This window comes from Eschrichtius robustus, chromosome 2 (assembly GCF_028021215.1).
Source record: "Eschrichtius robustus isolate mEscRob2 chromosome 2, mEscRob2.pri, whole genome shotgun sequence".
In the NCBI taxonomy this organism is placed as follows: domain Eukaryota; kingdom Metazoa; phylum Chordata; class Mammalia; order Artiodactyla; family Eschrichtiidae; genus Eschrichtius; species Eschrichtius robustus.
The window spans coordinates 143,591,149-143,618,836 of record NC_090825.1 but is presented as its reverse complement, the minus strand read 5'-3'; the positions used below and the strand labels follow the sequence as shown (position 1 = coordinate 143,618,836).

The 27,688-nt window shown below is 43.9% G+C and overlaps 1 protein-coding gene across 5 annotated transcripts in view; it reads right to left on the bottom strand.

The window, feature by feature from the left end:
* The window catches only part of TENM2 (teneurin transmembrane protein 2), a 998,704-nt gene that overhangs the window by 196,064 nt on the left and 774,952 nt on the right, over window positions 1-27,688 (bottom strand). For all 5 annotated transcript variants that reach the window (XM_068536332.1, XM_068536333.1, XM_068536336.1 and 2 more), the window contains one exon: window positions 22,834-23,039. In XM_068536332.1, the coding sequence (XP_068392433.1) occupies window positions 22,834-23,039 (206 nt within the window). The remainder of the gene's footprint in view (window positions 1-22,833; window positions 23,040-27,688) is intronic.

Here is a 27,688-nt window from a genome sequence, read left to right as displayed (position 1 = left end):
TCTGTGGTATAAGTGCTCGCCAGTCTGTGAGCCACCCAACCAGCAGTTATGGGATTTGATTTTACTCTGATTGCGCCCCTCCTACCGTCTCACTGTGGCTTCTCCTCTGTCCTTGGACGTGGGGTATCCTCCTTGGTGAAGTCCACGGTCTTCCTGTCAATGATTGTCCAGCAGCCAGTTGCGATTCTGGTGCTCTCACAAGAGGGAGTGAGAGCACGTCCTTCTACTCCGCCATCTTGGTTAATCCTCCCATCGCTCATTATTAATTTGGGCATCAGTCATCTCTTGCTGAACTGGCTGCCCAGCCCAGGGGCACAGAAATGGCTTAGGACCAGCAGCAGTGCTTGCTGTCCAACCGATCAAATGACTCTGGGAAAAGGTATTTGTCAGAGGAGAGGGAAAACATCTATTTTGGCCGGCTCCTCAGAGTCCCTCCACGGAAGTACGGAGGGCAGTTTTCATTTAAGGAAGAATCTGTGAGCCAGGGGCACTGGGACATGTGGGTCTGAGGTGTCCCAATCCTGTATCTCTTTGTTGTGCTTTACTTTCTTCAAAGCACTTATCACCCTCTAAAATGATATAATGTTTTTTCAAAAAAATAAATTTATATATTTATTTTTGGCTGCGTTGGGTCTTCATTGCTGTGCGCGGGCTTTCTCTAGTTGTGGCAAGCAGGGGCTACTCTTCATTGCGGTGTATGGGTTTCTCATTGTGGTGACTTCTCTTGTTGTGGAGCACGGGCTCTAGGAGCACGGGCTTCAGTAGTTGTGGCACGCAGGCTTCAGTAGTTGTGGCTTGCGGGCTCTGGAGTGCAGGCTCAGTAGTTGTGGCACACAGGTTTAGTTGCTCCGGCGGCATGCGGGATCTTCCCGGACCAGGGATCGAACCTGTGTCCCCTGCATTGGCAGGCGGATTCTTAACCACTGCACCACCAGGGAAGCCCTGATATAATGTTTTTATGTTTATTGTCCGTCTACTCAGAAAAACATAAACTCCAGGAGGGCAGGGATTTCTTCTGCATGGTAGAGTGGTTAAGACTGAGAACTTCGGAGCTAGACTGCCTGATTAGAACCCACGCTCTGCTGCTTACTTGCTGTGACAGTTGCACAAGCTATTTCAATTCTCTGTGCCTCAGTCTCCTTACCTTTAAAATGGGTATAATTTCAAAACATAATAATAATACAGCAAAACACTGTTGTAAAGATTAAATGAGTCAAACCACGTAAGGTGCTTAGAATAGTCAGTACTCTGTATATGGTAAACACACCTGGAAAGTTTCTGCTATCGTGATGATAATTCATTGCTCTGTCTAATGCATCTTGAGCAGAGTTTGATCAATGAATATTTGTAAGATATCAAATGCATAAAATACTGAATCTGTAAATGAATTCCATTGAAAGCAAACTAAGTTGCAATGTACTGAAGGTTTTGTTTCCAGTAATAATCACCTGCCCTCCCTTGTTTTCTAATGTGCTTTCCTGAATAGGAGAGAAAGGGGCAGAGTTACAGGCAGCAAGCCTCAGTCATGCACCACCAGACATGCACATGATGGACACTGTGGCCCAAGGAACCTGTGCATGCCTATAGATCATCAAGATTTGAGAGGTGACTTTAGAGGTGACATTATGACTTCACCTTTTCAATTCTCAATGGAGGGACTTCCCTGGTGGCGTAGGGGTTAAGAATCCACCTGCCCATGCAGGGGACACGGGTTAGAGCCCTGGCCCGGGAAGATCCCACATGCCGCGGAGCAACTAAATCCGTGTGCCACAACTACTGAGCCTGCGCTCTAGAGCCCAGGAGCCACAACTACTGAGCCTGCGCGCCTAGAGCTCGTGCTCCACAACAAGAGAAGCCAGCGCAATGAGAAGCCCGTGCACGGCAATGAAGAGTAGCCCCCGCTCGCCTCAACTAGAGAAAGCCTGCGTGCAGCAACGAAGACCCAACACAGCCAAAAATAAATAAATTAATTAATTTTAAAAATTCTCAATGGGATGATGTCCAATGTACACTTTCTTTCTTTGGACTTTCTTTGCTCCATTGCTTGTCTTCCTTCTTTTCCTCCTTTGACACTGTTCCTTAGTGACCACTGTGGTAGAGATTGATGGTCACTGTCTGTATCAGTGTCTTGTTCCCTTCCAGCTTCCTTGGTTTTATGTGGGAGCACGTGACAGTGTTCCCGTCAATGGAACACATGCTGTGGGATGAACTCCGCTTCTAGCCCCTGCCATAAAACGTTCTGTGCCATCTCCTGCTTGCTCGCTCTCCCTACCTATCTGCCTCTAGAGAGAACCAGAGTTCTCTTAAAGCCCAAGATGATGGAGTCACAAGATAGGAGTGGCCTGGATCCTAGATCAGCACTTGGAGGGAAGCCGGAAATACTGACACAAGCAAGCGATAAACGCTTACTAAATGAGGCCACTGACACAGAGAACGGGGTAGTGGCTACCAGAGGGGAAGGGGGGTGGGGGAGGGCAAAATGGGTGAAGGGGGTCAACTGTATGGTGATGGATGGAAACAAAACTTTGGTGGGGAGCACAGTGCAGGGCATACAGAAGCTGAAATACTGGGATGGCCGAAAAGTTCATTTGGTTAATGAATACGTTTTTCAGTAAAGTTCTTGGTGAAAATGAAAAATGTGTCTTTTATTTTTACTTAAAACTGAACGAACTTTTTGGCCAACCCACTATAATGTTGTACACGTGAAAAAACAAAATCAAGCTACGGACATGTTGAGGCTTATTTGTAATTTCAGCGTAGCCTTCAAGATTTCCTGACCTCATGCTTCTCTTTCTTCCTGGTTCACCTCCCAAGATGATAGTAAAGTGCCAGCAAATGTTTCCATTTCTTCGGGGCGGTGGGAGAGAATCATCCAGGAGGGCAGCATCTTTTGTTGGTCAAGCTCCAACCTATTACGTGTAGGGTGTCTATCTATCCCAGTTTGCCCAGGGATGTCCTAGTCTCCATCTCCCGTTCCTCCTTTCACTCTTGAGCGTGCTCTCGTTTGGAATATATAGTTACCCTCCTCATAGCTTAACATACACCAGGCAGCGTCACGTAGCATCGTTCACGGCTGCTATAACCTGGGGAGGGTGGGAGGCTAGAAATACAACGCGGATCAAGCCAGCCAAATGCAGAGACCGCTTTCCAGGGCAGGGAGAGGAGGAGCGCAGTAGGAAGCTGGTTTGCATGGAGGCCCTCTGGTTCGGGAGAGCCTCTGCTCTCTAGGAAGCCTAGACGGCAGCCTGGCTGACACTAGGCGGAGTCCATCTTCCAAGAACTCAGACCCTGGCCAGAGTTGCTTTCTCACGCCCCAGCACTGGGGATTGATAACTCAGGCTTGGCACCAGGGACATCTGTTTCCTCAGTTCCAGGATCCCATCACGATCGATTCCAGGCTGCTTGGAGGACCGTGCCGTGCTTGAAGGACTAAGAAGGTTGCTTCCTAGCACGTTCTGCCTAATAGATCTGCAGAAAGCCTTGGAAGAGGATTAGAAGGCACGTGACCCAACCCCGACGGGGGATGTGTGTGCACAGGCTGCCTGTAGGGCCAAGTCCGTCTCTCAAGGCAGCTGGCCTCTCTTGACCAGGCAGTAAGGTCACCCAGAGGGTGACAGCGCCATAACCCCCGATAAACTCCCCCTCTCTCACCAAAGTTCTCTTCTTTCCCTTGGCCTCTGAAAAACAACCCATGTTGGCATGCAATGTGAGGGCTGTGCCTTTGAGTCACCAGTCATACCCCAAAGTGGCATGAAAACACAACTTTTACGAGCGCTTGAGGGACAAAGAAAGAAACCACAGCAAATATTTGATCCAATTTTCAATCTGCCCCCTTCTTGGCAGAGACCAAGGAGGAATGGTAGTTAAGATAACTTAGTGGGTTTCCAGAGGAGCTGGAGGAGAGAGCAGAGGGGGCTGCACCGTTGAGCAGGGCCTGTCACTTTCCCAGAAGGGAAAGCGTCCACAGGCAGGGAGCGTGCAGCTGAGAGATGCTTCTGGAAGCCACGCCAATACACACCTGCCACAGAGGGCAAGGTTAAAGACAGATGCATCGCCCTTCAGGAAGATGTTATTACTGGGTCCAGGACCCTGGGAAAGCGGGGCGGGGGGAGGGTAAGTAAGTTTATTGCTATTTGGACCACCTGCTCGCTGAGGGCCCACGTGGACAGGAGCAGCGGCGAATGCCGACACTTCCCGCGGAGAGCCTGCCGCGCCCGGCTCCGCGCTGGCTGCATCCCCAGCCTCCTGATGTCTCATGTTGATTCTGCCTCAGATGGCAGGGCACACGCAGCAGTCGGCTGGATGGCAGGGAAGCAGCATGTGTGAGTGAGGGCTGCTCGAAGCCACATGACCACAGAGTCTCTGGTGGCATCTGGTGACAAGTGGCAGTGGTGGGTCGCTCCTGGGGGCCTGTGCATCTCTTTCCGCCTCCAGCTAGGCCCGTGGCAAAGTGGGTCTGGCTGATTCCTCATTTAAAGCTCTGCACCACCTCTTTTCTCTCCTTCAAAGGGCTGAGTGCTCCAGGAAGTGTGGAAGGATGAGAGCGGTGGGCCGTGCTCCGGTGGGGGTGGGAGGCTCCCTTCCTTCCACGTGGCCTCGCTTGTCATTTTCAGTTCCTACTTACAGTGTCCAAGTCACTTCGTTAGATGCTGACTGGCCCAGTGTGGGCACTGCTGGGCTGTCTGTCCACCAGCTATGCGAACGAGCCCCTAAGCTTCTGGGAAGGAAACAGCACCTATATTTGCGGACCGTTAACAGTCATCATGCTGGGCTCCATCGTGAGGATCAAGCAGCCCGAAGATAGAGAGGAACCAAACACGATTCCTTACAATAAGGAGCAGGGGAGACTACATCTACATAGGTGCAATTCTTGATTCTTTCATCACACGTCCTCTTGCAGTGGCGGAAAACGTAATCATCAAAAATAAGAAGTACCTATTCTTTTTTCTAGGCACTTGCTATGTGCCAGGCATAATGGCAAAAGCTGATATATGGTATCTCATTTCATCCTCCCAGAAATCTCATTCTCCTCCCCATTTCTCAGGAGAGAACAAAGGCTGCTAGAGAAGTTAAGTAACATACCCAGGGCCACTGACTGTGGTTGGTGGCCAAGCGAGGACTTGAACTTGGATTTGCATGAGTCTTAACGGTGGGAGGTCGCCTTAAGTTTTCCAAGAACCTGGCTGTAGCTTCCAGCATAGCTGGTGGCTGGCCTGGTTTGTAAGTTTCCTAAAGATGCCAGTGAGCAGAGAAGCGGGAGGAAGGCAGAGCCCAGGACTGCTAGCGTCAGACTTGAGCAGAGTGGATTGGGCACCTGAGGACAGAAAGATGGACCATGGGAGAAGATGCAAAAAGAGGTCAAGAAAGTTCTGGATGGTTTTGCTGGGTGCTGGCCATACCTGGCCCATAATTTCCTCTTGCCCACCTCCAAACTTCTCTCTCCTTGTGTTCCAGCCACACTGCTCTCCTCTCTGTTTCTGGAATATGCCAAGCTCATCCCAGCCTCAGGGCCTTTGCACAAGCTCTTCCTCCTGATCTTACAGCTGCCTGCTTTTTTACTTTTTCTTTTTTTTTTTTTTACAATTTATTTCTTTTCTTTATTTTATTTTTATTTTAGTTTTGGCTGCATTGGGTCTTAGTTGTGGCACACGGGATCTTCGTTGAGGCATGCGGGATCATTCATTTCAGAGCGGGCTCTTCGTTGTGGCGCGCAGGCTTCTCTCTAGTTGTGGCTTGCGGGTTTTCTCTCTCCAGTTGTGGCACGCGGGCTCCAGGACGCATGGGCTCTGTAGTTTGCAGCATATGGGCTCTCTCGTTGAGGCACACGAGCTCAGTAGTTGTGGCGTGCAGGCTTAGTTGCCCCGTGGCATGTGGGATCTTAGTTTCCAGACCAGGGATCAAACCCTTGTCCCCTGCATTGGAAGGCGAATTCTTTACCACTGGACTACCAGGGAAGTCCCCAGCTGCCTGCTTCTTGTCAATATTGCCTGCTTAAACACCACGACCTTAGAAAGGGCATCCCTAACCACCCATTCTAAAATGCTTCTATCACTTCTCCTTTTCTGTCCTCAGCAAAAACTCATCAAAAACTCTTTGAAAAAAACCTTGTCACTTATCTGCTAATTTATAGTCCATCTCACTACTCTTGAACACAAACTTCTTAAGACTGGGAGACCTTATAATAACTATAAATGGAATATAATCTTTAAAAATTGTGAATCACTATGTTGTACACCTGAAACTTATATAATATTGTACATAAACTATACCTCAATAAAAAAACCAAACAAACAAATAAATAAATGTTAACCAGCTTTGAATCCAGAAAAATAATAAATAAATAAATAAGTAGGAGACTTGTCTGTTTTATTCCACATGGTATCCTCTGGGGCCTAGAGCAGTGCCTGGCACGTAGTGGGTAAAAGATCTTGACTGAATGAATGAAAACCTTTAGGCCCAAAGGAAATCGTACCCTGAGTGAAGTGTACACCAACGCAGTGGAATTTGGTGATACAACTACTGAAAGGACATAACCTCTTTAGGAAAAGTTGTTAGGAATTTTTAGTAAACTCTATACATTTTTCCTGATTTTTGTTTGCTAACTGCTTGGATGATACTACGAGGTAACATTTAATGAGGCCAGGCACTGTTCTAAGTGATTTGCATGTACCATCTTATTTAATGCTTATAATAGCCCCACCGAATACAAATCACTATCCCCACTTTGCATATGAGGAAACTGAGGCACAGAGAGGTTACATCACTTGCTCAAGAGTTGGAAAGTGGTAGAACTGTGCTTCGCACCCCAGTAGTCAGCTTAGGAGAGCGTGTCCCGAATCCGCTGCATTCCAGGCCACTACACTGAATAAACAGGCAGCCAGAATGTGGTGCTGGTCAGCCTTGCTCATATGGGGAGATCAAGGTTTACCTTCCTGTCTTTGGGAAAGAGAATCTATGCTACGTGTCAGGGTGGGAGGGCCTCTGATGACAGAAAGGGGCTCCTAAAGTAGCCTGCAGGACTGCCAACAGCATCATACTCAGGACACAAGTTGCTTTGTGTTTTGGATTCCATTTCTCTGACCCGGAGTATCTCTTCCCTCCTGGGAGGCTGCGCTGGTAAGACAAAGACAGGTGCCTGTGATTCAGGGGTTATCCCGCCCATCTGTGATGAGATGGAGCCATTTTACTAATCTTATTGGGGGAAAAACTGTTCTTCAACACACTGCTTAAGCAGAAAGCAAGAAACCAAGGAACGTGAGGGCAGGCGGGACTTTTCTGGGAGAGACAAAGGAAGACATCTTTGGTTACTGGAAATAGGGAGGGATCTAGAGAGAGGTAAAGGGAGGGGAGGAGACAGCAGCAAGATGTTGGGGACCACCCAGGCCACAATGTGGCCTCTTCCTGTGACCCCCTCCCCACACTCCCAAATCCAAGAAATAAAAAAAGAGAAAAAAAACCAAGGGAAATTTTTAAGAGCCTTGATGTGATGAAACTTCTTATGGAAACCAGCAAAGAGAGAGAGCACCATTCCTGGATATCACAGGGCAAGAAAGCAGAGCTTAAAAGATACAAGAGGAAGAAGCCACAGGAACTCAGAAATCCTTGGCAGGACGACAGGGCACAGACACACGGAGCAGGGAGCCCCAGCTAACGTTTGGTTTCCCTTGGAAGGCCTGAAGGTCTCCAGATTGGCTTCATAGGAAAGAAAGATCCGAAGCCCAGCTTGCAAGCCTGTGTCTTGCCCAGGCCTCATGCTACAGGGGAAAATGAATGTAAAACTGTTGGTTCCATCAACAAACACTGAGCACCTACTATGTGCCTGGCCCTGCTCTGGGCCCTGGGGATCCAGCAGTGAATCATATGGCCAAGGTTCCTGCCCTCCGGGGGACTGACATTGCCTTAGGGGAACAGAATGCCAGGGAGTGACGAGGGCTATGAATAAAAAAGAGCAAACCAAAGACAACCCAAATGCCCATCAACAAGTGAGCGGACAAGCCGATTATAGTGTAGCCAGCCAACCGGATGTCTATTCAGTAATCAAAGGGGTGAGCCATGGATACACACAACAACGTGGGTGAATCTCATTGGTATTACGCTGAGTGAAAGAGGCCAGACACAAAAGAGCACAGGCTACCCTGCTCATAAAACTCCAAGGAAGACAAATCTAACCTCTAGTGACAGAAAGCAGATCAGTGGGGGGCTGGTATGAGATTGGCATGGGGCCCAGGGGAGCTTCTGAGGGGCGGCAACATTTTATATCGTGATTGTGATGGTGCTTACTCAGATAGACACAGTTTTCACATTTTAGGATTCAAACTGTACGCGTAAAATGTGTGCATTGGTTGGCTAGTCAATTATAGCTAAATTAAGTTGACTGAAGCCAAATAAAGCAGAGTATGGGGATAAAGTATAAAGGGGTATCCAGTTTTAGAGTCCCTTGTCGGGAAAGGGCTCACGGAGGGCATGGTGTTTGGGTACAGGCCTGACAAAAGGAAGGAAGGAGCCACCTGAATATCAGGGAGGAACATTCCAGAAAGAGGGAACAGCCAGTGCAAAAGCTACGAGACAGAATGAGCTTGGCATGACTAGGGGACAGCAAGCGGGCCAGCACCGCGGAGTGGAGGGAGTACGGACAAGACCATGGGTCTGCAGGCTGCAGAGGGAACCAGCAGGCCACGGGGATGGATGCGCCCACTACAGACCACAGTGCTGTCAGCCCTGGAGATGCGGCAGGGAACCCGACAGGCCTTGCCCTCAGAGAGCTGGCATTCTAGAACTTCAGAGTTTCCTTTCAGCGTGATGGTAGCCCGATGGAAGGCCTGCAGAGATGGATGCTCTGACGAACGGTTATAAAAGATGAGACCAGACCCTTTTTTTGTAATAAAAAGAGAGCTTCTCACCTGGTGTGTTCACTGGGTCTGGTTCCCCTGAGGGCCCTCTGGGCTTGGCAGGGGCTTTGGCGGTTTGCTGGGTGAAGATAAGCAGCCGATGGGTCCTGCCAAGCCCCACCCCCTGCCCACCAACTCCGTTATCAAGCCTAAAAGTGTGGTTTTTGAAGGAGTATGTTTTGAATGTCTGGGATGGGATGGGATGGGGGGAATGTAGGGGGAATGAAAAATGAATAGAAAAGGATCGACTGTTACTGCTAAAGAATGTCAGCACCAACTCTACTACTATGGTGAGATCCCAGCACCCCTCCTTCTCAGAGGTGTTTCAGAGAGGGATTTCCACGAGAAAGACGGATAAACTTTATCATTTTGTTTTTGGCCACACCGTGTGGCATGCTAGGATCCGACCAGGGATTGAACCCGTGCCCCCTGCAGTGGAAGCACGGAGTCCTAACCACTGGACCACCAGGGAAGTCCCAACACGGATAAACTTTAAGTAATAAGGCCAGGCCAGGGCAAGGCAGGGACAATGCATTCCCTGGTAGGTGGCCCTTCCTTCTTGGGACTTCTTAGAGGGGCCTAATGCCAGTGCCCGGCAGCCACACAAGGGCCAGCTCTGCCTTGTCCACTGCTGCAGCCCCTCGACACACGGCACATAGTAGGTGCTCAATAAACGTTGGTGGAGTCCAAGGTTATGGCCTGCCTTTGATAGAATGATGTATCTATCTGAAGACAGGGTCTTCTTGGGAGACTGTTAACCCTCTCCCACGAAATTTTCGAGATCAGGGAGAAACAGTTGAAAACCCTAAGTCCTGATCTCCAATTTTCAAGATGTCCCCTCAGTACATAAAAAGTGTGTGTTCCCAGTTTCAAGGGTAATTCATAGCTTTGTGGTGTTTGACCACTTTTTTCCTTTTATTTAACGTGGATTCCTAGCAGGGGCTGTGTACACGCTGTAAATCTGCGACAACTCAATCCAGGGTCACAGCTACTAAACCTCCAGAGGGGCTGCCCTCCTTGGTCCCTCCTGGCCTTGTAAGAGCCAGTTCTGAAAGGAAAAGCTATGTCCTCGTTGGTAAGTGATGGCTAAAGAAAAGCACCGTTTTTAAAAAAAGGACAATCGATATGTGAAGCTTCAACACAGCCCATACAAAAGGGAGATCTTCACTGCCCTCGGCTTGGAATGATCTTTCCCTCTCTTCGCTTTCTCTTTATCTGCTTAACTCACCTTCTAAGAGTCAGCTCGGGTAGCATCTCCTTCAGGAAGCTGCCCTAAAATCCTGCACAGGTTAGAACTGGTGGCCTATTTTCATGGTCTTAAACTACCTGTACCCAACTCTTTAGCTAACATTTGATGAGTTTATCATACAAGGGACAGGAACAAACTTCATAAATGATACATGGCACTGACCTTGAGAAATGTACAACAGAATAGCGCCAGCAGGATACACGCTGTCCATCCCTCTCCCAGCCCACGAAGAGCTGGGCTCGGGCTGGACACGACTGGATGTGCTGTGCAGTGTGCCCCAGGAGAGGCACCCCGATCCCCTGCCACCTCACATATTTATAAAAGGATGGAGAGGAGACAGGAATCCTGAGTTGTTTCCAATCCTTCCAATCCTGACCGAGTTGGAAGACTCTGATCTTTGCAGTCTGGATAAGAGTCTTGAGAAGGACCAATGAAAACTCAGTTTGCAAAGCAGCGCTGGTTTCTGCCAGAGACCTTGCCATTTTCACCCTGTAGAGACCTCTGGTTGCTAGGTTACCTGCGAGTGAGCGGTAAGGGTTATAACCAGCCAGACTGATCGACTGATCTCCATGGGGTGCTTACTATTTCCTAGGCATTATCTCATTTATTCTCACAACAACCTGATGAGGTACAGCCCTCATTTTACGGGTGGCAAAGCTGAATCTAGAGAGCCTCATCCACAAACCTCCAGCTACTACAGAGCAGAGATAAGATTCAAACCCAGACCAAGCTGATTCTGGAACGTCAGTTCTAATCTTCCACCCGGTACCGCATCTTACGGCTCTCCCTACGTGATGCTGCCATTGTTGCCTAACTTGTCAGGTCCCTATCTTTTTAAATGCCTTTCATCTCTGCATCCCCAGTACTGACATTCAGTGAATATTTGTTGAGCACATGAATGGATTGATTTCATATTTCGTCTTCCCACAAGGTTATGCCCTCATCATGCTGCCTTTTGATCCAACCCAGGAGAAGGGTGGAAGGTACTGCTCTGAAGACCTAGTCAGCCACAGTGTGTGGGTCAAGTTCAGCAAAAGTGATGAACATCTCAAGGCTATTCCAAGATGTGCCAGAGCTCTACCACGAGGTCAGAAGAATGGAGGTTTTTACCTCTCAGTGCCTTGCTGATGTGATTTCTTATTTACTGCACATTCCCATTTAATTGTCTTTAGACAGTGGTTTATCAACAATGTCACATTTGGCTCCGTCCCCTCCTAAGATCAATAGGAGGGTCTTATGCGGGCTGCTTGTGAAAATAAATCAAATATATCACTGAGGAGAGAGAGTAAACTGGGAACGTGCCCAGTCACAAAATGCCTTCCCAAGCACAAAAGCGGAACAGAATCGTGGGCACTGGTGGCTTCTCTCAAAGCTGGGCCTAAACCTTTCACCAGACTGCACTGTGACCTTGGGCAAGTTAACTCAACTCTCTGAGTCTCTGCTCTCTAATCCCTAAGATGCGGATAGTAAAATTTCCTACCTCTGAGGGTCATTGTGAGTTCAGCCCAGCTCACAGTAAGCACCAGATCAATATCAGCTATCCTTATGGCTATTGTTATTGTTATATAAGTTTGACATATTGTAACTCCTTTATGCTAGCTATTCTACTCTTAAGAATTCATCATAAGGAAATTATTAAAAACTAAATAAATATTGAGCTGCATGAGGTGCTTGTATATTTCGGAGATTAATCCTTTGTCAATAGCTTTGTAGTATAGTCTGAAGTCAGGGAGCCTGATTCCTTCAGCTCCGTTTTTCTTTCTCAAGATTGCTTTGGCTATTTGGGGTCTTTTGTGTTTCCATACAAAAACAAACAACCCAATCCAAAAATGGGCAGAAGATCTAAATAGACATTTCTCCAAAGAAGCTATACAGACTGCCAACAAACACATAAAAGGATGCTCAACATCACTAATCATTAGAGAAATGCAAATCAAAACTGCAATGAGGTATCACCTCACACCGGTCAGAATGGCCATCGTCAAAAAATCTACAAACAATAAATGCTGGAGAGGGTGTGGAGAAAAGGGAACCCTCTTGCACTGTTGGTGGGAATGTAAATTGATACAGCCACTATGGAGAACAGTATGGAGGTTCCTTGAAAAACTAAAAATAGAACTACCATACGACCCAGCAATCCCACTACTGGGCATATACCCTGAGAAAACCATAATTCAAAAAGAGTCATGTACCAAAATGTTCATTGCAGCTCTATTTACAATAGCCAGGACATGGAACCAACCTAAGTGTCCACTGACAGATGAATGGATAAAGAAGATGTGGCACATATATACAATGGAATATTACTCAGCCATAAAAAGAAACGAAATTTATTTGTAGTGAGGTGGATGGACGTAGAGATTGTCATAGAGTGAAGTAAGTCAGAAAGAGAAAAACAGATACTGTATGCTAACACATATATATGGAATCTAAAAAAAAAAAAAAAAGAAAAAATGGTTCTGATGAACCTAGGGGCAGGACAGGAATAAAGACGCAGACACAGAGAATGGACTTGAGGATATGGGGAGGGGGAAAGGTAAGCTGGGATGAAGTGAGAGAGTGGCATGGACATATATACACTACCAAATGTAAAATAGATAGTTAGTGGGAAGCAGCCGCATAGCCCAGGGAGATCAGCTCGGTGCTTTGTGACCACCTAGAAGGGTGGGAAAGGGAGGGTGGGAGGGAAACACGAGAGGGAGGGGATATGGGGATATATGTATACATATAGCTGATTCACTTTGTTATACAGCAGAAACTAACACAACATTGTAAAGCAATTATACTCCAATAAAGATGTTAAACAATTTTTTAATCTATAGAATGAGTTATTTTTGAGGCATTTAAAATGAGTTTATGGAAGAATATTCAAATTTAGAAAGGTGTTCCCTACTTATCATTATGCAAAGAATCAGGGTAAAAAGGGTATGTATGGTATGATCCTATATTTGTAAAAATGATTACTGTATGTGAACAGAAAATGTACTAAACATGTTAATGTTTTCTATTTTTCCTATCATTGTCATAAATTCTTCTTACAATGAAAAAACCACAAATAAAAGTTATCTTTTAATAAAACAGTTGGAATTTGTTTTGTTTTGTTTGTTTGGGGGCTTGTGGGGTTTGCATTATGGATGCTTTGAAAAACATGACGATAGCTTATACCATTTCTTTGTGCCAGCCCAGTTGTAAGTCTTTATAAAGATTATAAAGATTATAAAGTCTTTATGTAATCTTTATAAAGATTACCTCGTTTACATCTTACAACAATGCTATGAATGTATAATATTATTATCTCCATCTTATAGATGAAGTAATCAGGGCACAGAGAGGCTGAGGGACGTGCCCAAGGTCACACAGCTTGGAAATACTGGAAGTTAAAATTCAAGATCAGGCAGTCTGGACTGGTCCACACCCTTACGCCCATGCTTGTCCGTGTCTGGAACAGCTGCATAGGCATTCCACAGAATGTTTATTTAAACTTTATTTTTGTGTATTTATATATTTTAAAAATTATATTTAAATACCCTCCCTGACTTGACATATACAGTAGGATCTAGTTATCTGAGGATGTTTGGAATTAATAAAAGGCCACTTAAAATGGATGCTCTTAACATTGACTGATTCGGAATTTACCTTGAAAAGTAAAACTGTAATTATGAAAGTATTTTTTATCTGATATCTAGGAATATTCAGGTTATACCTGCAACTACGCTCTAATTTTTAGAATGAACACTGAGCCTTTCTACGTACACAAACATGCGACACCAAACATTTCACTGTCCCTCCACTTCATTGATTGCAAAATGCATCCTGTTTTCAGAGATGTCAAAAGATGAGCATTGTGTGTATCTTAGAGTTGATGAAATACTTGAGAACAACGCAGCATCACTGTAGCTTGACTGGCGCAACACAATCAAATGTAAACATACTGGATGTCTCCATCAAATTTTCCAGGACCTCTCTTTATGATATTATAACCGCCCTCTTGGAAGTGCTGATCTTGTCACCTTCCTTGTCACTTCTCTCTGCCACAGTATTTAACTGTGCTACCTCAGCCAGATCTGCATTTACCAAGGCTTCCCCGGGCACTTAAGAGGCAAATCTCCAGCATCACTTTCGTTGACTTAATGAAATCCTTGTCTTGGGCTTGAGTTGTAATTTTACTCTGTCAGCACTCATGTTGACATTGTACTGCAGGATGTTCCTGGAAATGACTGCCGGCAGAGAGGAGAAAAAGGAGGTGCCAGTCTGCTGTGTTCAGTGCATACCAGCTTTGTGACCCTAAACTCTGCCTCAGTTCTTTCGTCTGTAAAATGGGGCTGCTCCTAATGGTGCCTACCTCACAGGGTTGTTGTGAAGATAAAATAATTCATGTGAAACAGTCCTTGGCACATTGGAGCCCTCAAATACTGCTGACTATTATTATTATAACTAGTGTTAAATGGGGAGGGATCTCTGAGTGGAGAACATTTTTATAAGAGATCAGATGATTAATAGTAATTTTTGTCTTCTAACAACTTTGGCTTCCCTACAAACATCTGTACTGAGAGGGGATTCAACGAACATTTTAAAAGCTGTTAATTTTGGGGAAGATCTTGGAATAAAGCTTTTCTAAATATCTCTGAACACAGATCTGAACTTCTGCTACTCTGCTGTTTATTAGAAAACTTCAAGATCTGCACTGGGCTTTCTTTGAATCCACCTGATGTGTGTCTGCTCAGATAAGGTTGTACAAGCAACTGCGCTGGTGGATCCTGTTCAAGCAAATGCCAGGCAGAGCAGAGGTTCAAGTTCATGTCAGGATGTTAAACCAGGAATGCAGTTTCAAATGAACATGTAACTGCACCCCAATGTTCCCATTAGCACTATTTACAATAGCCAGGATATAGAAGCAACCTAAGTGTCCATCAACATATGAATGGATAAAGAAGATGCGGTGTATATACACAATGGAATACTACTCAGCCATACAAAAGAATGAAATTTTGACATTTGCAGCTACATGGATGGACTTGGAGGGCATTATGCTAAATGAAGTAAGTCAGACAGAGAAAGCCAAATAATGTATGATATCACTCATATGTGGAACCTAAAAAATATAACAAACTAGTGACTATAACAAAAAAGAAGCAGACTCACAGATATAGACAACAAACTGGTAGTCACCAGTGGAGAGAGGGAAGAGGGGAGCGGAAATATAGGGGTAGAGGAGTAAGGGGTACAAACTATTAGGTATAAAATAAGCTACAAGGATAAATTGTACAACGTGGGGAATATAGCCAATATTTTCTAATAACTATAAATAGAGTACAACCTTTAAAATTGTGAATCACTATATTGTAACCTGTAACTTATATAATATTGTACACGACTATACTTCAATTAAAAAAAAGAAGAACATGTAGCATGTTCCAGAATGGTGTTTTGTTTTTTACTTTAATAAAGAGTTTCACAGCTTATTTTAAGTTTGGGGTGCAACCTCTCTACTTCTGTATCTAAGGCAAGGGATGTGAGTAGATATTTTAAGTGATTTAACCTTGAAACTATTATTTTCTATCTCTCCTCCTTCAAGCTTGTGGATCAATTTAATTGAAGACTAGCCAGAGCCTGTAAGGGAAATGATGAAAGAAAATACAGTTGCTCTTTGCAACTGCTTATATATATTCACTGTGATTTTTCTCAAAACTGTGCAGACGAAACAAAGTACATAAATAAATTGAATCCTGAGAGTGGTATAAGATTAGAGTCATCATCTATAACCTCTTAATGCTTGTTTTACTCAAAATAGAACTCAAGCCTGTCACAGACCTACTTTTCTTAAAGACAGAGAGATTACTAAAATTAAGAAAAGTATAAAGAATATGGTGACAAATTACCCATATTTCAACCACTCAAATGAATAAATGTTAGCACTGTGTCATATTTATTTTCAGTCTTTGTACGTGTGTGAGCATGCGTGTGTCTTAGAGATGGGGAAGGGCTTGCCTTACCTTTATTGTTTTATTATGGATAAAAACAAGTACTTGGTTTTTTTTTTTTGACAGGAGGGAATACACAGAATTTACTTTTCATTCTAGGGTGTGGCAGGCAGATGATGTTTCAGGAAATTTTATTTTATTTTATTATACAGTAGGTTCTTATTAGTTACCTATTTTATACATATTAGTGTATATATGTCAATCCCAATCTCCCAGTTCATCCCCCCTTCACCACACATTCCACTGCCCCACCGAACAAGTACCTTTTAAACCTAATTCTCAGTCCTGTTCTCCTCGCCTATTCCTACGGGTGACCAACCTCATGAGTTTAGTTTCTCTCTCTGTGTCTCTGTCTCCATCTGTATACACAGTTACTTACACACACACATATAAACATATATATATATATACACACATACAATAAACATATGTATACAGAGGTCAAAACATTTCAATAATAAATATGGATTTGAATTATAAACCATGCTTACACTCATAAAACTGTCACATTGATTTGTTTTATATATGGGGTTCTACAGAAGATTTCACTTGAAGATTAAGGTCTTTGTCTAGAAGAAACTCTTGAATTACAGCACCTCTGAGACTCTGCTCGGTCAAAATATGTGGCTTGGTGCTGCCCCCTCTTACTCATCCCTGCTTTCTCTGTTTCTGTCGTTCTCCCCGAGTTCCATGTTCTCAATAATTGACTTTTTTGAAAAACATTCAACGTGCCCTCCCTGTGCATCCCCCTCAATACCAGGTCCCTTGTAAAACTCAAGCATCTTTTGAGATTTTTCCTGCTTGGTGACTGCCCAGGAGGGTACCCACTGATTTAACTGGCAGTTTCCATTCCTGTCAGGAGGCTACCAGATCATCACAAGGGGTATCCTGAGAAAGACCTTTCCAAAAGCACTTTTAGTCCAATACAGAAGAAACCAAGGTTCTCTTGGTTTCACAAACTCTTTCTCCATACCTCAAGCTCTTTTGGAAAGGAAGGGTCTGAAAAACATGCCTGTAAAAATATGCCTCCCTCCAAAATGAAATTAAAATGCTATGTGGTGGGCTATGCAAGCTGACAGCCAAACCCTGGTATTCTCTCCCCACTAAGATCCCAGAACACAGCTCTGCAGGAAGAGTGAAGTCCAAGGAGAGCCTGTCTGCCTGGATCATGGGCACTGGACAGGGGCACAGGGACAGAATCAGGCTGCTCAGAACACGTGGGCGTCCCAGTGACCCAGGGATCCAGTTACTTCCACCTCTAATGGAAACTGCGTGCAGTTGACTTGCTTGGGCAAGAGAGAAGGGGACAAGGAAAGAGGGAATTCATTTTCAAATAAGGCTCTGAATTGGAAAGGGATAAACCAAGCTGGTGAACAGCTAACCCCACTCATCGCTATTTATAAATGTGCTTTGAAAAAATGTCACTTAGGGGAATTCTGCTGTTGAGGACAATAGGAATGTTTGCTCAGCTCATTTGATCTTGGTCTGCACATGCTCGATCTGCCATATTTGCATTTATTTGGTATGATCATGGGGCAATTTGTGGTCTCTTAAATCGTTCCCTTCTATTGTTCAATGAATGTGTGGATAGTTTTGCTTCCCATCCCACAGACACACCTCAGAGTAAAGCACTGGGGTTGACTGTGTCTGCTTCTATCTTAGCGTCATTTAATCCCTACTACCTCTCTCTAATCAACCCTTACAGCTGGAGCTGTAAGCCCACCCCACACGTTCAAGTTGCCTCTGGAAGTGACTGGACTCATGGCTCCATCAGTCTGAGTGATGAAACAGGCGTTTTTAATACTTGCTAAACAGGATTGGGGAAAAGGTGAAGTCCCGGCAGACCTCCCCAGCGTTAACTGCATCTTGTTGGCTCGGTTAATCATGTACCTAATTTGCCGATTATTGACTTGTTCTCACGCAGGATTTTACTTGGCTTGACATATCAGTAGCAATCAGTGATGAACTGTCAAGTAAACCTTCTCCCTGCCTTAACCACCAAGACGCTCACTTGCATCAACAGCTTCTGAGATTTCCTTTGATCCCTAGCACTGCGGCCAGGTCAGATGATGATGATGATGATGATGATGATCTTTAAGTCTCACCTATTTCCCTTCTAGAACTGGGCTCAAGCAAACCTGACACAGTTTGTAGGATTTCAAATACTCGGCAAGATGGACGAGGCTACCAGCCCCATAAGAATTCGAGTTGGTAGGTTGACAACGGCTTAGATCAACTTTTTTTTTTGTCTAGGTCTTAAAAAAACGGAATGCAGGGTACCAAAATGCTGCATTTAAAAGACAATGGGATATCTACCTTTCTAACAGACAAGGATTAAACAATGATATCCAGTTTATGCAAGAGTTCAAGTAAATAATATGGGCACTTACTGCCGCTGGTGGGCAGGAGAGTAGGGAGGGTAATTGGTATAGACTTTCAGAAGGAAAATTTGGCAATTAGTATAAAATCCTTAAGGGTTACTTTCAGGAAAAGAACTAAGGGTGTACACAAAGACTAGCCATGAGGACAGGTCTCCCAACATTTTATCGTAAGTCATAAGGGCCTTTCATTGGGATATCTGGTGCCCCTCCACCCAGGAACCTCAGAGGACTGTAATTCCAGCTCCACGGAAGCTAGGATCTGACTTGCTTTGGTCCATATGAGAAGGGCTTAAATGATCTGTGACATTTCCAAGCAGAAGTCTTTAGGGACTGGTGCATAACTCACCATCTTCTCCTTCCTTTGCGATGGGGTACTAGTTATGTTCCTAACAGTGGAAGTTCCACAGGTCCGTGCCCTTGAATGAGACTGACATTGAGCAAAGCCCAATATCACCCAAAGTGAACACGTGAAGTAGGATGTTCCCAACCTCGACACGTGTGCCATTTTGGGTTGGACAACTCCTTGTTGTGGGGAGTTCTCCTGCACGTGTTTGACAGCCACCCACCTGCCACTGCCTGCCAGGAGCAACCTCTCCCCAGGGTGACAACCAAAAATATTTCCAGACACTGCAGAATGCCTCTGGGGTGGGGGCAGAATTGCCCTGTGTTGAGAACCACTGATATAAACAAGAAATAGCCTCTGTTGCTTTAAGCCACTTAGACGCTGAGTTTTTTTGTTTTTTTGTTTTTAAACTGCCACCGATATCTTTTACTATAGCAAAAACACTATATAAATATTTAGCAAAAGGGGACTGCTTCCAATTACGGGTGTTTTTACTTCCTTTTGTTTTTCTGCGCTTTTAAAGTTTTTCTGTAATGAAAACTATTTGTCCTTTGATAAGAAGAAAAAAATGAGAAAATTAATCTTATTTTAAAAACCTATATTTACATAATTGCTTATCGATAGACAGCATTGACTAGGGCCACGCAGGATTTCTAAGTACAATGAAACACTAGCGTACCGTATCTTTATATTGTGCTTCCATTTGCAGAGTGTTTTCCCATCCTCCCTTTGTTGTGGTAGGGGTAGTGTAATGATAGCAACACTGTGAGGCAGGGAACACAGGTAGACAAGGAAACTGAGGCTAAGAGAGGTTAACGCGCATGTCCGAGGGCACCTGGTTAGCACGTAGCAGGGACTCCATCCTCAGTTTTCTAATTCCAGGACTTTCTCCCCTATGCCACGCTACCTCTGTACTGTATCGCTGTAGAAAGCCACGTTCAAAAAGTCAGCTGGGACAGACTCTGATTCTTTGGGAAATTTAAACAGGTAAGAAAGGATTCTCCCCTGTATTTAATATCCTTGGACAAGGATACTAAATCTTGTAGGCACTTGGTCGGCGCATGATACTCAATAAAATTTAAGCATAGCCATTCATGCAATGCAGCCAAGAGAATTTCATATTCCTCCCACTCCCCACTTCTTCCTCTTTCTCTCTTTTCAGCTCAAATGAGTCACCTTGGCTAGCCTGCCAATCCCCATAGAACTTATGTTCCTTGATAGGATATGCCAGTAGAAATGAGAAATTCTATAATGGTTTGAGACGTGAGTTAGTCACCTATCACTGCGAGGGGTTAAGCTCCATGTCCTCCAGGAAACGTAGCTCATCAAATGGACATGAATGCACGTAATGATGGCGAATGATCGTGAGAATGCGTGGGGAGTCGTTTATCTCCTCTCTCTCTTTTTTTAAGAAGCGCCCCTGTATTGCACCTGTCTTGTGCATTCTAAGCATCTGCACCTTGTCTCGCTTACCTGACCCTCTGACGCACGCTAGACTCCCAAATTGGGAGCTGGACGGCAACCCTCCGTGCACACCTATTCATTTCTCTTCCCATGAAATGGGAAGGGGCTGTCCCTGGAGTGGAACTATTTTGAGAGGACGATCACTAGAACAATCACCGGCTTAGCAGGAGACGGACGGTGTGGTGTAGCCACAAAAGAAGGAGAGACATTGTCATTGAGGGCTTGAGTCCTGAATGTCAGAACAGCGGGCAACCTGGGTAGAGTACGTTTCTGCCTGCTGTACACTATCACTCAGTTTCAGAGAGTTACCTACTTGACTTGCCATGATCGCTGGCCCTTCCATGATTCTGGCTGCTCAGAGCATGCAAGCGAAGGGGTATAGCAGTGCTTCAGAACAATGTCAAAAGGGAGCGTTTTTGTCCCCAGCAAAGCTCCTGGCATCCAAGGGGCTGATGGGGAAGTTATGCTCAGCTGTGCCCAGAGGCATGTTCCTACTTACTCAAATAATGCCAACAAGCAGATTTCACTGCTGTCAATCTTTCATTATGCTACAGTAGAAACAGTGGAGCCTGAAGGTCAGGGAGACCCCCTAACAATTTGCATAACTTCCCAGACCAGCACCCTGCACCTGGCCAGAAGTTACAGAAATGCCTCAGTGACTCCTCTTAGCTGAATCCTTCTATTTCTCTTGATGAGAATCTCTTTAAAGGACAGATGTGATTTTTGTAACAGGAGTTCTGCTTGGTCATGGGCTATGTTAACTCATCTCTAGATAATCAGTGCTTAGACCAATAAATATTTTTCTGGATGGATGGATGGAGGACTTATTGATTACCACTTTACACATTGATCCCTATAGCATGGGCTGTGTATGCTAATATAAACCTACATAGCTCTCCCTGCTCAAAAAAGAACTAGTCCTTTTACTCCCTTATATCGATCATTTCAGGCTGTAAAGATGGGACTGCAAATAAATTTCGTCTTGAGAGCCAACCCCAGTCAACTGGCGGCGGCTGCCTTTAGGGTTCTCTTGGAGGTACCTGTGCGCCGAGTTTAGTGAGGAAAAAGTGCAGTCATCGATTAGCAATGTCTGCTGTGAGCTAAAGACAAAGAAATGGTGGCCTGACTGCTTTGCATGTGCCAATGGCTTTAAAGCTTTAAATTCTTCCAACTGAATTTTCTGGATGAATACCTTTCCAACACATGTTTAAAAAAGTCAGCTCTGACTGGATATAATGGGTGGTTAAGGGTGTTTTTTTCCCTCCACTGGTGTATTTTCCTAATGTACTTCTTTATATACTTGCTGGATTTGAAAGCAAATGAGGCGGGAAAACACTACTTGGTTTTCCTTGGGATATACAATTCTTATTGGAAAAGAAAACCAAACTAGATGAGGGTTAACTTATCCCAAGTGGGATGTATAAGAAAATCTCTACCAGGAAAAATTAAAGGAGGGATGAGAAGAAAAACAATGAAATCCATAACATAATCTAATCTTTTCATTCCCAACGCTGGGAATAATCTCACTTTTGCAGTGTCAAGCACTTCCCAAGGCACTTAGTACAGGGAAGAACAGGGAAGCCACAGAGAAATGGTTGCTGAATTATGGTTACTGTTACATCACTCTTTTCAAACACAGTGGGATGTCTCCTAGTGATGTTTTAACAAATAACTAGAATCCTTGAACAAAAAGTACCCAAGGATTAGCAAAGGTCTGGCAAAGGTGACTTCATCAGGTGGGGAGGTAACCATTTTCTTTTTCTGAGAAATAGTTCCCATAACATAAATTTCACCATTTTACAGTTTGGTAGTTTTTAGTATATTCACTATGTTGTGCAACCATCACCGCTATCTAATTTCAGAGCATTTACATCACCCCGAAAAGAAACCCCAAAGGTATTAGCAGTCAGTCCCAATTCTTTCCTCCCACTCCCCTGGCAATCACTAATCTCCTTTTTTGTCTCTAAGGATTTGCTTATTCCAGACAATGTAAATGGAATCATACGATATGTAGCCTTTTGTATCTGGCTTCTTTCATTTAGCATAACATTTTCAAGATTCATCCATGTTGTAGCATGTAACACTATTTCATTCCCTTTTTTTAAAAAAAAAAATTTCATTCCCTTTTATGTTTGCATAATATCCCATGGTAGGGATAGATCACATTTTGTTTCTCCATTCATTAGTTGATGGACATTTGGGTTGTTTCCACTTTGGGGCTATTATGAATAAACACTGCTATGAACATTTGTGCATATTTTTAAATGAGAAATAAAGTTCTCAATTCTCTGTAGGAATACACCTAGTAGTGGAACTGCTGGATCATACTGTAATGCTTTGTTTAACTTTTGGAAGAACTATTGAATTCTTTTCCACAGTGGCCCTCCGTTTTACATTCCCACAAACCATGTAGGAGGGTTCCAATTGTTATTCTCCATCCTTTAGTTATAGCCATCCTCGTGGGTGTGAAGTGGTTTTTTTTTTTTTTTTTTTTTTTAACTCATGGCTATATCAAGCATGTTCCTACCTGGGCATGAGATGGTGGAAGTCCTCTTCTTATGTAAACACCGAAGAGAGCGTCCTTCCCGAGGGAGATATTGAACTTTAAGAACTGGGGTTGACTGATGTGAATCTGTGATCTCCAAAACACGCCAGGTGGGACTTCTTGGGTCACCCACCGACCAACTTCTGCTTCGCCGCTGTCTATGCTGCTGTTCCTCATGGACCAGGGCACTGGAAAATAGGAATTGACATCAAGTCCGTGACATGTGTACACATTAGTTGGCTCTACATTTCTGTTTGATTATGTGCCAGTAGTTTAAAAAAATATGAAGGTGAAACCCATGGCAAATTTCTCTTTAGGTCACAACTTAAAATATCTAGGTTTTAAATAATAATCCTAGAAACTCATACCCCAGGGCATCTGAAATTATCGGCACAGTGCTTGCTAAACTTCTGAGATTACTCTTTATTGATCAACTATCATAAGAGCTGCAGTTTGATAAGTACATGTAAACTCCAAATGTGACTGGGATGTAAAATGATCAGTAGGGAAGGGGAGAGTGATATTAATTTGGCACCAGATTTAATTCTTGCAGCTGTTAATTATTCTTTCCTGCCACAAACAAGTCCAATATACTCTGACATTCTCATAAATAAAAAAGAGCCAGCAGTGAACAAACATCAGTCCAAAATAAATAAAATAACTCAACAGAAAATGTTGACTTGCTCTAAGGCTGACCCAACATCGGCTGTCACTCCTTCCTCGCTTAAGAGGAGGGACTTAAGGACCGTGTGGAAACCACACCCCTCTCACCGTGACACTGGTGCATCTCTGTTGCATTATTTGAAATCACTTATATAGAAACCACTGGTTGCCCATACTCAGCAACCTTCAGAACTTTAATAATAGGAGTTCCAGAAATTCCTATTTTAAAAGAGGGTTTCTTAATAACAACGAACTAGCCAGGGTCTCCTACACTTCGGAGGGTGGTTTTACGAATACAGAATTAAGAAAAAGCTGGGAGTTACTAGTAGTTGCCCAAGAAAAGTTAACTGATCTCTCAGAGCCTCATTATCATCATCTCTAAAATGGGAACAAAACTTTGATGGAAGCTAGTTTTACATAGGCCATTTGTGATTCCTTCAAATGGATTCTGAACTTGAAAGGAAATATAAAACCACAATCTCCTATCGTCTTGAGAACTTCTAAACCAGTTGAAACCAAATACAGAAAGAATTGAAGACCTTTTGGTTTTGAGGGTCTTTTCACTTTTTGACTGATCACTTTGGTGGCCTTGTGGATCTAAAACTTCTTCAGTCTCGTGGGCAAAGGATGGGAAGCAAGCTCCCTCCGGCATTCTGTAATGGACGGACTCTTCTGAATATATTCATCTGTATTTGGCCACAATCCGTTGCAAAAGGTTTGGATGGTCAAGAGAGATCACAAGGTTGCAGAAGACTGGCATGAAAGGTTAGTGAGGCATTCTGACTTAGCTGACCTGGCTCTGTTACCATCTGGCCACTGCATCAAGACAACACTCGTAAATGACCTTGGTGCCAGTTTCTCATTCTGGAAAATGGAGAGGTGACATTCTTGGATCCCTAAAGGTTTTCCATATCTAAATTATAAAAGGAAAACCACAGAGTGACTTGAGGGTGTAAAGTTATTTTTTTTCCCCGTATTTAGTTCAATAGTGGATCAAATAGAAAGTAAAGAGGGGCTTAAAATAAAGTAGAAGACACGCTGCTTTGGACCTTAAGAAGAAACCCTTGACCTCTAGAATAGGGAACAGGCTCCTACAGGAAGTTTGGAAGCTTCCATCACAAAACATTGTTAGGAAGAAAAGAAACTAGTAATCCTTCGTGGGTCAGCTCTTTAGATGGAGACTAGATGGTTTGCTCCTCAAACATTTTTATGTTGCCTATCAGATACTTTCCTGTAGGGGAGGAATACTGCATAGCATGTAAGAGCAGAGACTCTGGGCTGAGACTGCCTTGGTTCAAATCCCAGCTTTGATACTTGGTAAAGTGTATCCATTCTCTGTGCCTCAGTTCCCTCCCTTGTGTAATTGGGACACTATTATTATTTACTTCATAGCATTGTTAAGAGGATTTAATGCGTGAATCCATGCAAAGCTCTTCGACTAATTTTTGGCACAAAGTAAGCACTAAATAAAAACTAGCTATCATGATTTATTATTATCGGTAAGGCTCTAAGCCTCAAAAGCATATTGTTTATTTTGCTGACATAATGACATACCCAGGGGGAACCACTTGTTATCACCAGTTGATCAGAAGCTCTGATTATTATAAATTAAAAACGAATTTGTTATTTAAAAATGCTGCTTTGGACGGGCCCCTCTCCCCGCCAAATTAAGGCTTTTTGGAGGAAAGGATACGATAAAGAGGATGCAGTAAGGAAGAGCTGTGGGAAAAAAAAAAAAAAAAACCAACCCTGGGGAAGAATAGTTTAGGAGTCTCTAATAGAGACCAAAGGTAACCCCAGCAATCACAGTGTAGCAACAAGTTAAAGAAATGCACTGAAAATAAAAAAGAATTCTAAAGAAATCACTCATCTTTAAACTTAATAAAATGAGCTTTCCTTCATGTCTGTTGGGCTTTCAGGGGTTGCTGGGTTAATGACAGGCTATGAAAAAGAAGCAGGGAATCGGCACCCACGAGCCCGCTAATCTGCTGTTGAAACTTAAACGGATTTTGATAATGTCAAACCAAATGAGGACGCCAGAGGTGGCGAAAAGGCTTCCAAAGAGCGGCTGCGCTGGAGAAATTCCGACAAGGAGCCTCAGGGGTTTGGTTTTTTTTTTTTAATAAATTTATTTATTTTTAGCTGCGTTGGATCTTTGTTGCTGCGCGTGGGCTTTCTCTGGTTGTGCTGAGCGGGGGCTACTCTTCGTTGCGGTGCGCGGGCTTCTTATCGCGTGGGCTTCTCTTGTTGCGGAGCGCGGGCTCTAAGCGCTCGGGCTTCAGTAGTTGTGGCTCGCGGGCTCTAGGCGTGCAGGCTCAGTAGTTGTGGCTCATGGGCTTAGTTGCTCCGTGGCACGTGGGATCTTCCTGGACCAGGGCTCAAACCCATGTCCCCTGCATTGGCAGGCGGATTCTTACCCACTGCACCACCAGGGAAGTCCGGGTTTGGTTCTTATAGTAGTGGGGTCCCCCTTCTTTCAGTAGACCCCAACTTCAGGACACTGACGTCAGTAAATGAGCTGCTCCCACCAATGAGTACAGGCTGCCTCCTCAGTAGTCACACTCCCCCACCAGGGTTTCAGATGCCCCCCTCCTCATGTTCCATCCACCAAGGGAGGCAGTGCACCTGGGTGCTCAAGTATAGGTTTTGTAGCCAGACAACTGGGTTCAAATCCTGGCTCTGGTTCTTCCTTGCTGTGTGACTGCCAGCAATTTGCTTAACCTCTCTGGGTCTTCATTCTCTTTTTGTTAAAATGGGAACAATAATAATAACTATCTCATAGGCTGAGAGTAACAAATGGAAGTACACAAAGAAGGTCCCTAGCTCATAATAATAGCAAAATAAATGCTAGTTACATTGAATTAAACAAAAGAATGAAAAATGATAAGGGAAAGTGTGTGGCCTTCCTTTTTTTTTTTTAATGTCTTTATTGGAGTATAATTGCTTTACAATGGTGTGTTAGTTTCTGCTGTATAACAAAGTGAATCAGCTATACGTATACATATATCCCCACATCCCCTCCCTCTTGTGTCTCCCTCCCACCCTCCCTATCCCACCCCTCTAGGTGGTCAAAGAGCACCGAGCTGATCTCCCTGTGCTATGCGACTGCTTCCCACTAGCTATCTATTTTACATTTGGTAGTGTATATATGTCCATGCCACTCTCACTTCGTCCCAGCTTACCCTTCCCACTCCCCGTGTACTCAAGTCCATTCTCTACGTCTGGATCTTTATTTCTGTCCTGCCCCTAGGTTCTTCAGAACCATTGTTCTTTTTAGATTCCATATATATGTGTTAGCATACGGTATTTGTTTTTCTCTTTCTGACTTACTTCACCCTGTATGACAGTCTATAGGTCCATCCACCTCACTACAAATAACTCAATTTTGTTTCTTTTTATGGCTGAGTAATATTCCATGGCTTTCTTTTCAGAGTAAAGGATTTTCAAAAAAGACATCGTGTGTATACGTAATATGCATGTATATATTTACATATATGTATATGTGCATATATGTGTACATATATGTATGTATGTATCTATCAAGAGAGAGGGGAGAGTCTAACTCCTCTGGAATAGACTTAACTATGGGAACAAGTTTAAAATTGGGAGTCAGGCTCTGTTTCCATTACTGATTTTTGGTGGGACTTTCTAGAAGCCAGTTTGGTTATTTTATTGATTAGCTTAGTTTATTGAAAATCCTGCTTTATTTAGTAACACTGAAATTAAGATCCAGTCAGCTATACCTTCACACTGAAGCTCTTTTATCCTTTGTACCCTGCCTCCTGCCAGATAAATAGGTTCTTTCTCTGCGTTTTCATAGCATTTACACTTAACTCTACTGCAGCACTGCTGTTGGGTACTATGTTGATTTTACTGGCCTTTCTAAGTGTCTCTTATTAGACGCTATGCTCCCTGCGGTCAGGCAGGGCTACAAATTCATCTCTGGGTTCTCTGTGGTTTGCACCTGGCAACCCATCTATAAATTCTTATTGAACTGAATCAAGTTTTATCTGCCCATCTGATGGGGTATTTTAACAAAACCCCTGTGACTACTGGGTGAAATGAGAGCCTTAAGAAAGATTTACTTTGAAAAGTTGCACGGAAACTGGCTTTAAAAAAAAAAAATTAAATTCTCTTTCGAAAGCTCCATGGGGAAATTTACTATCTAAAGAAA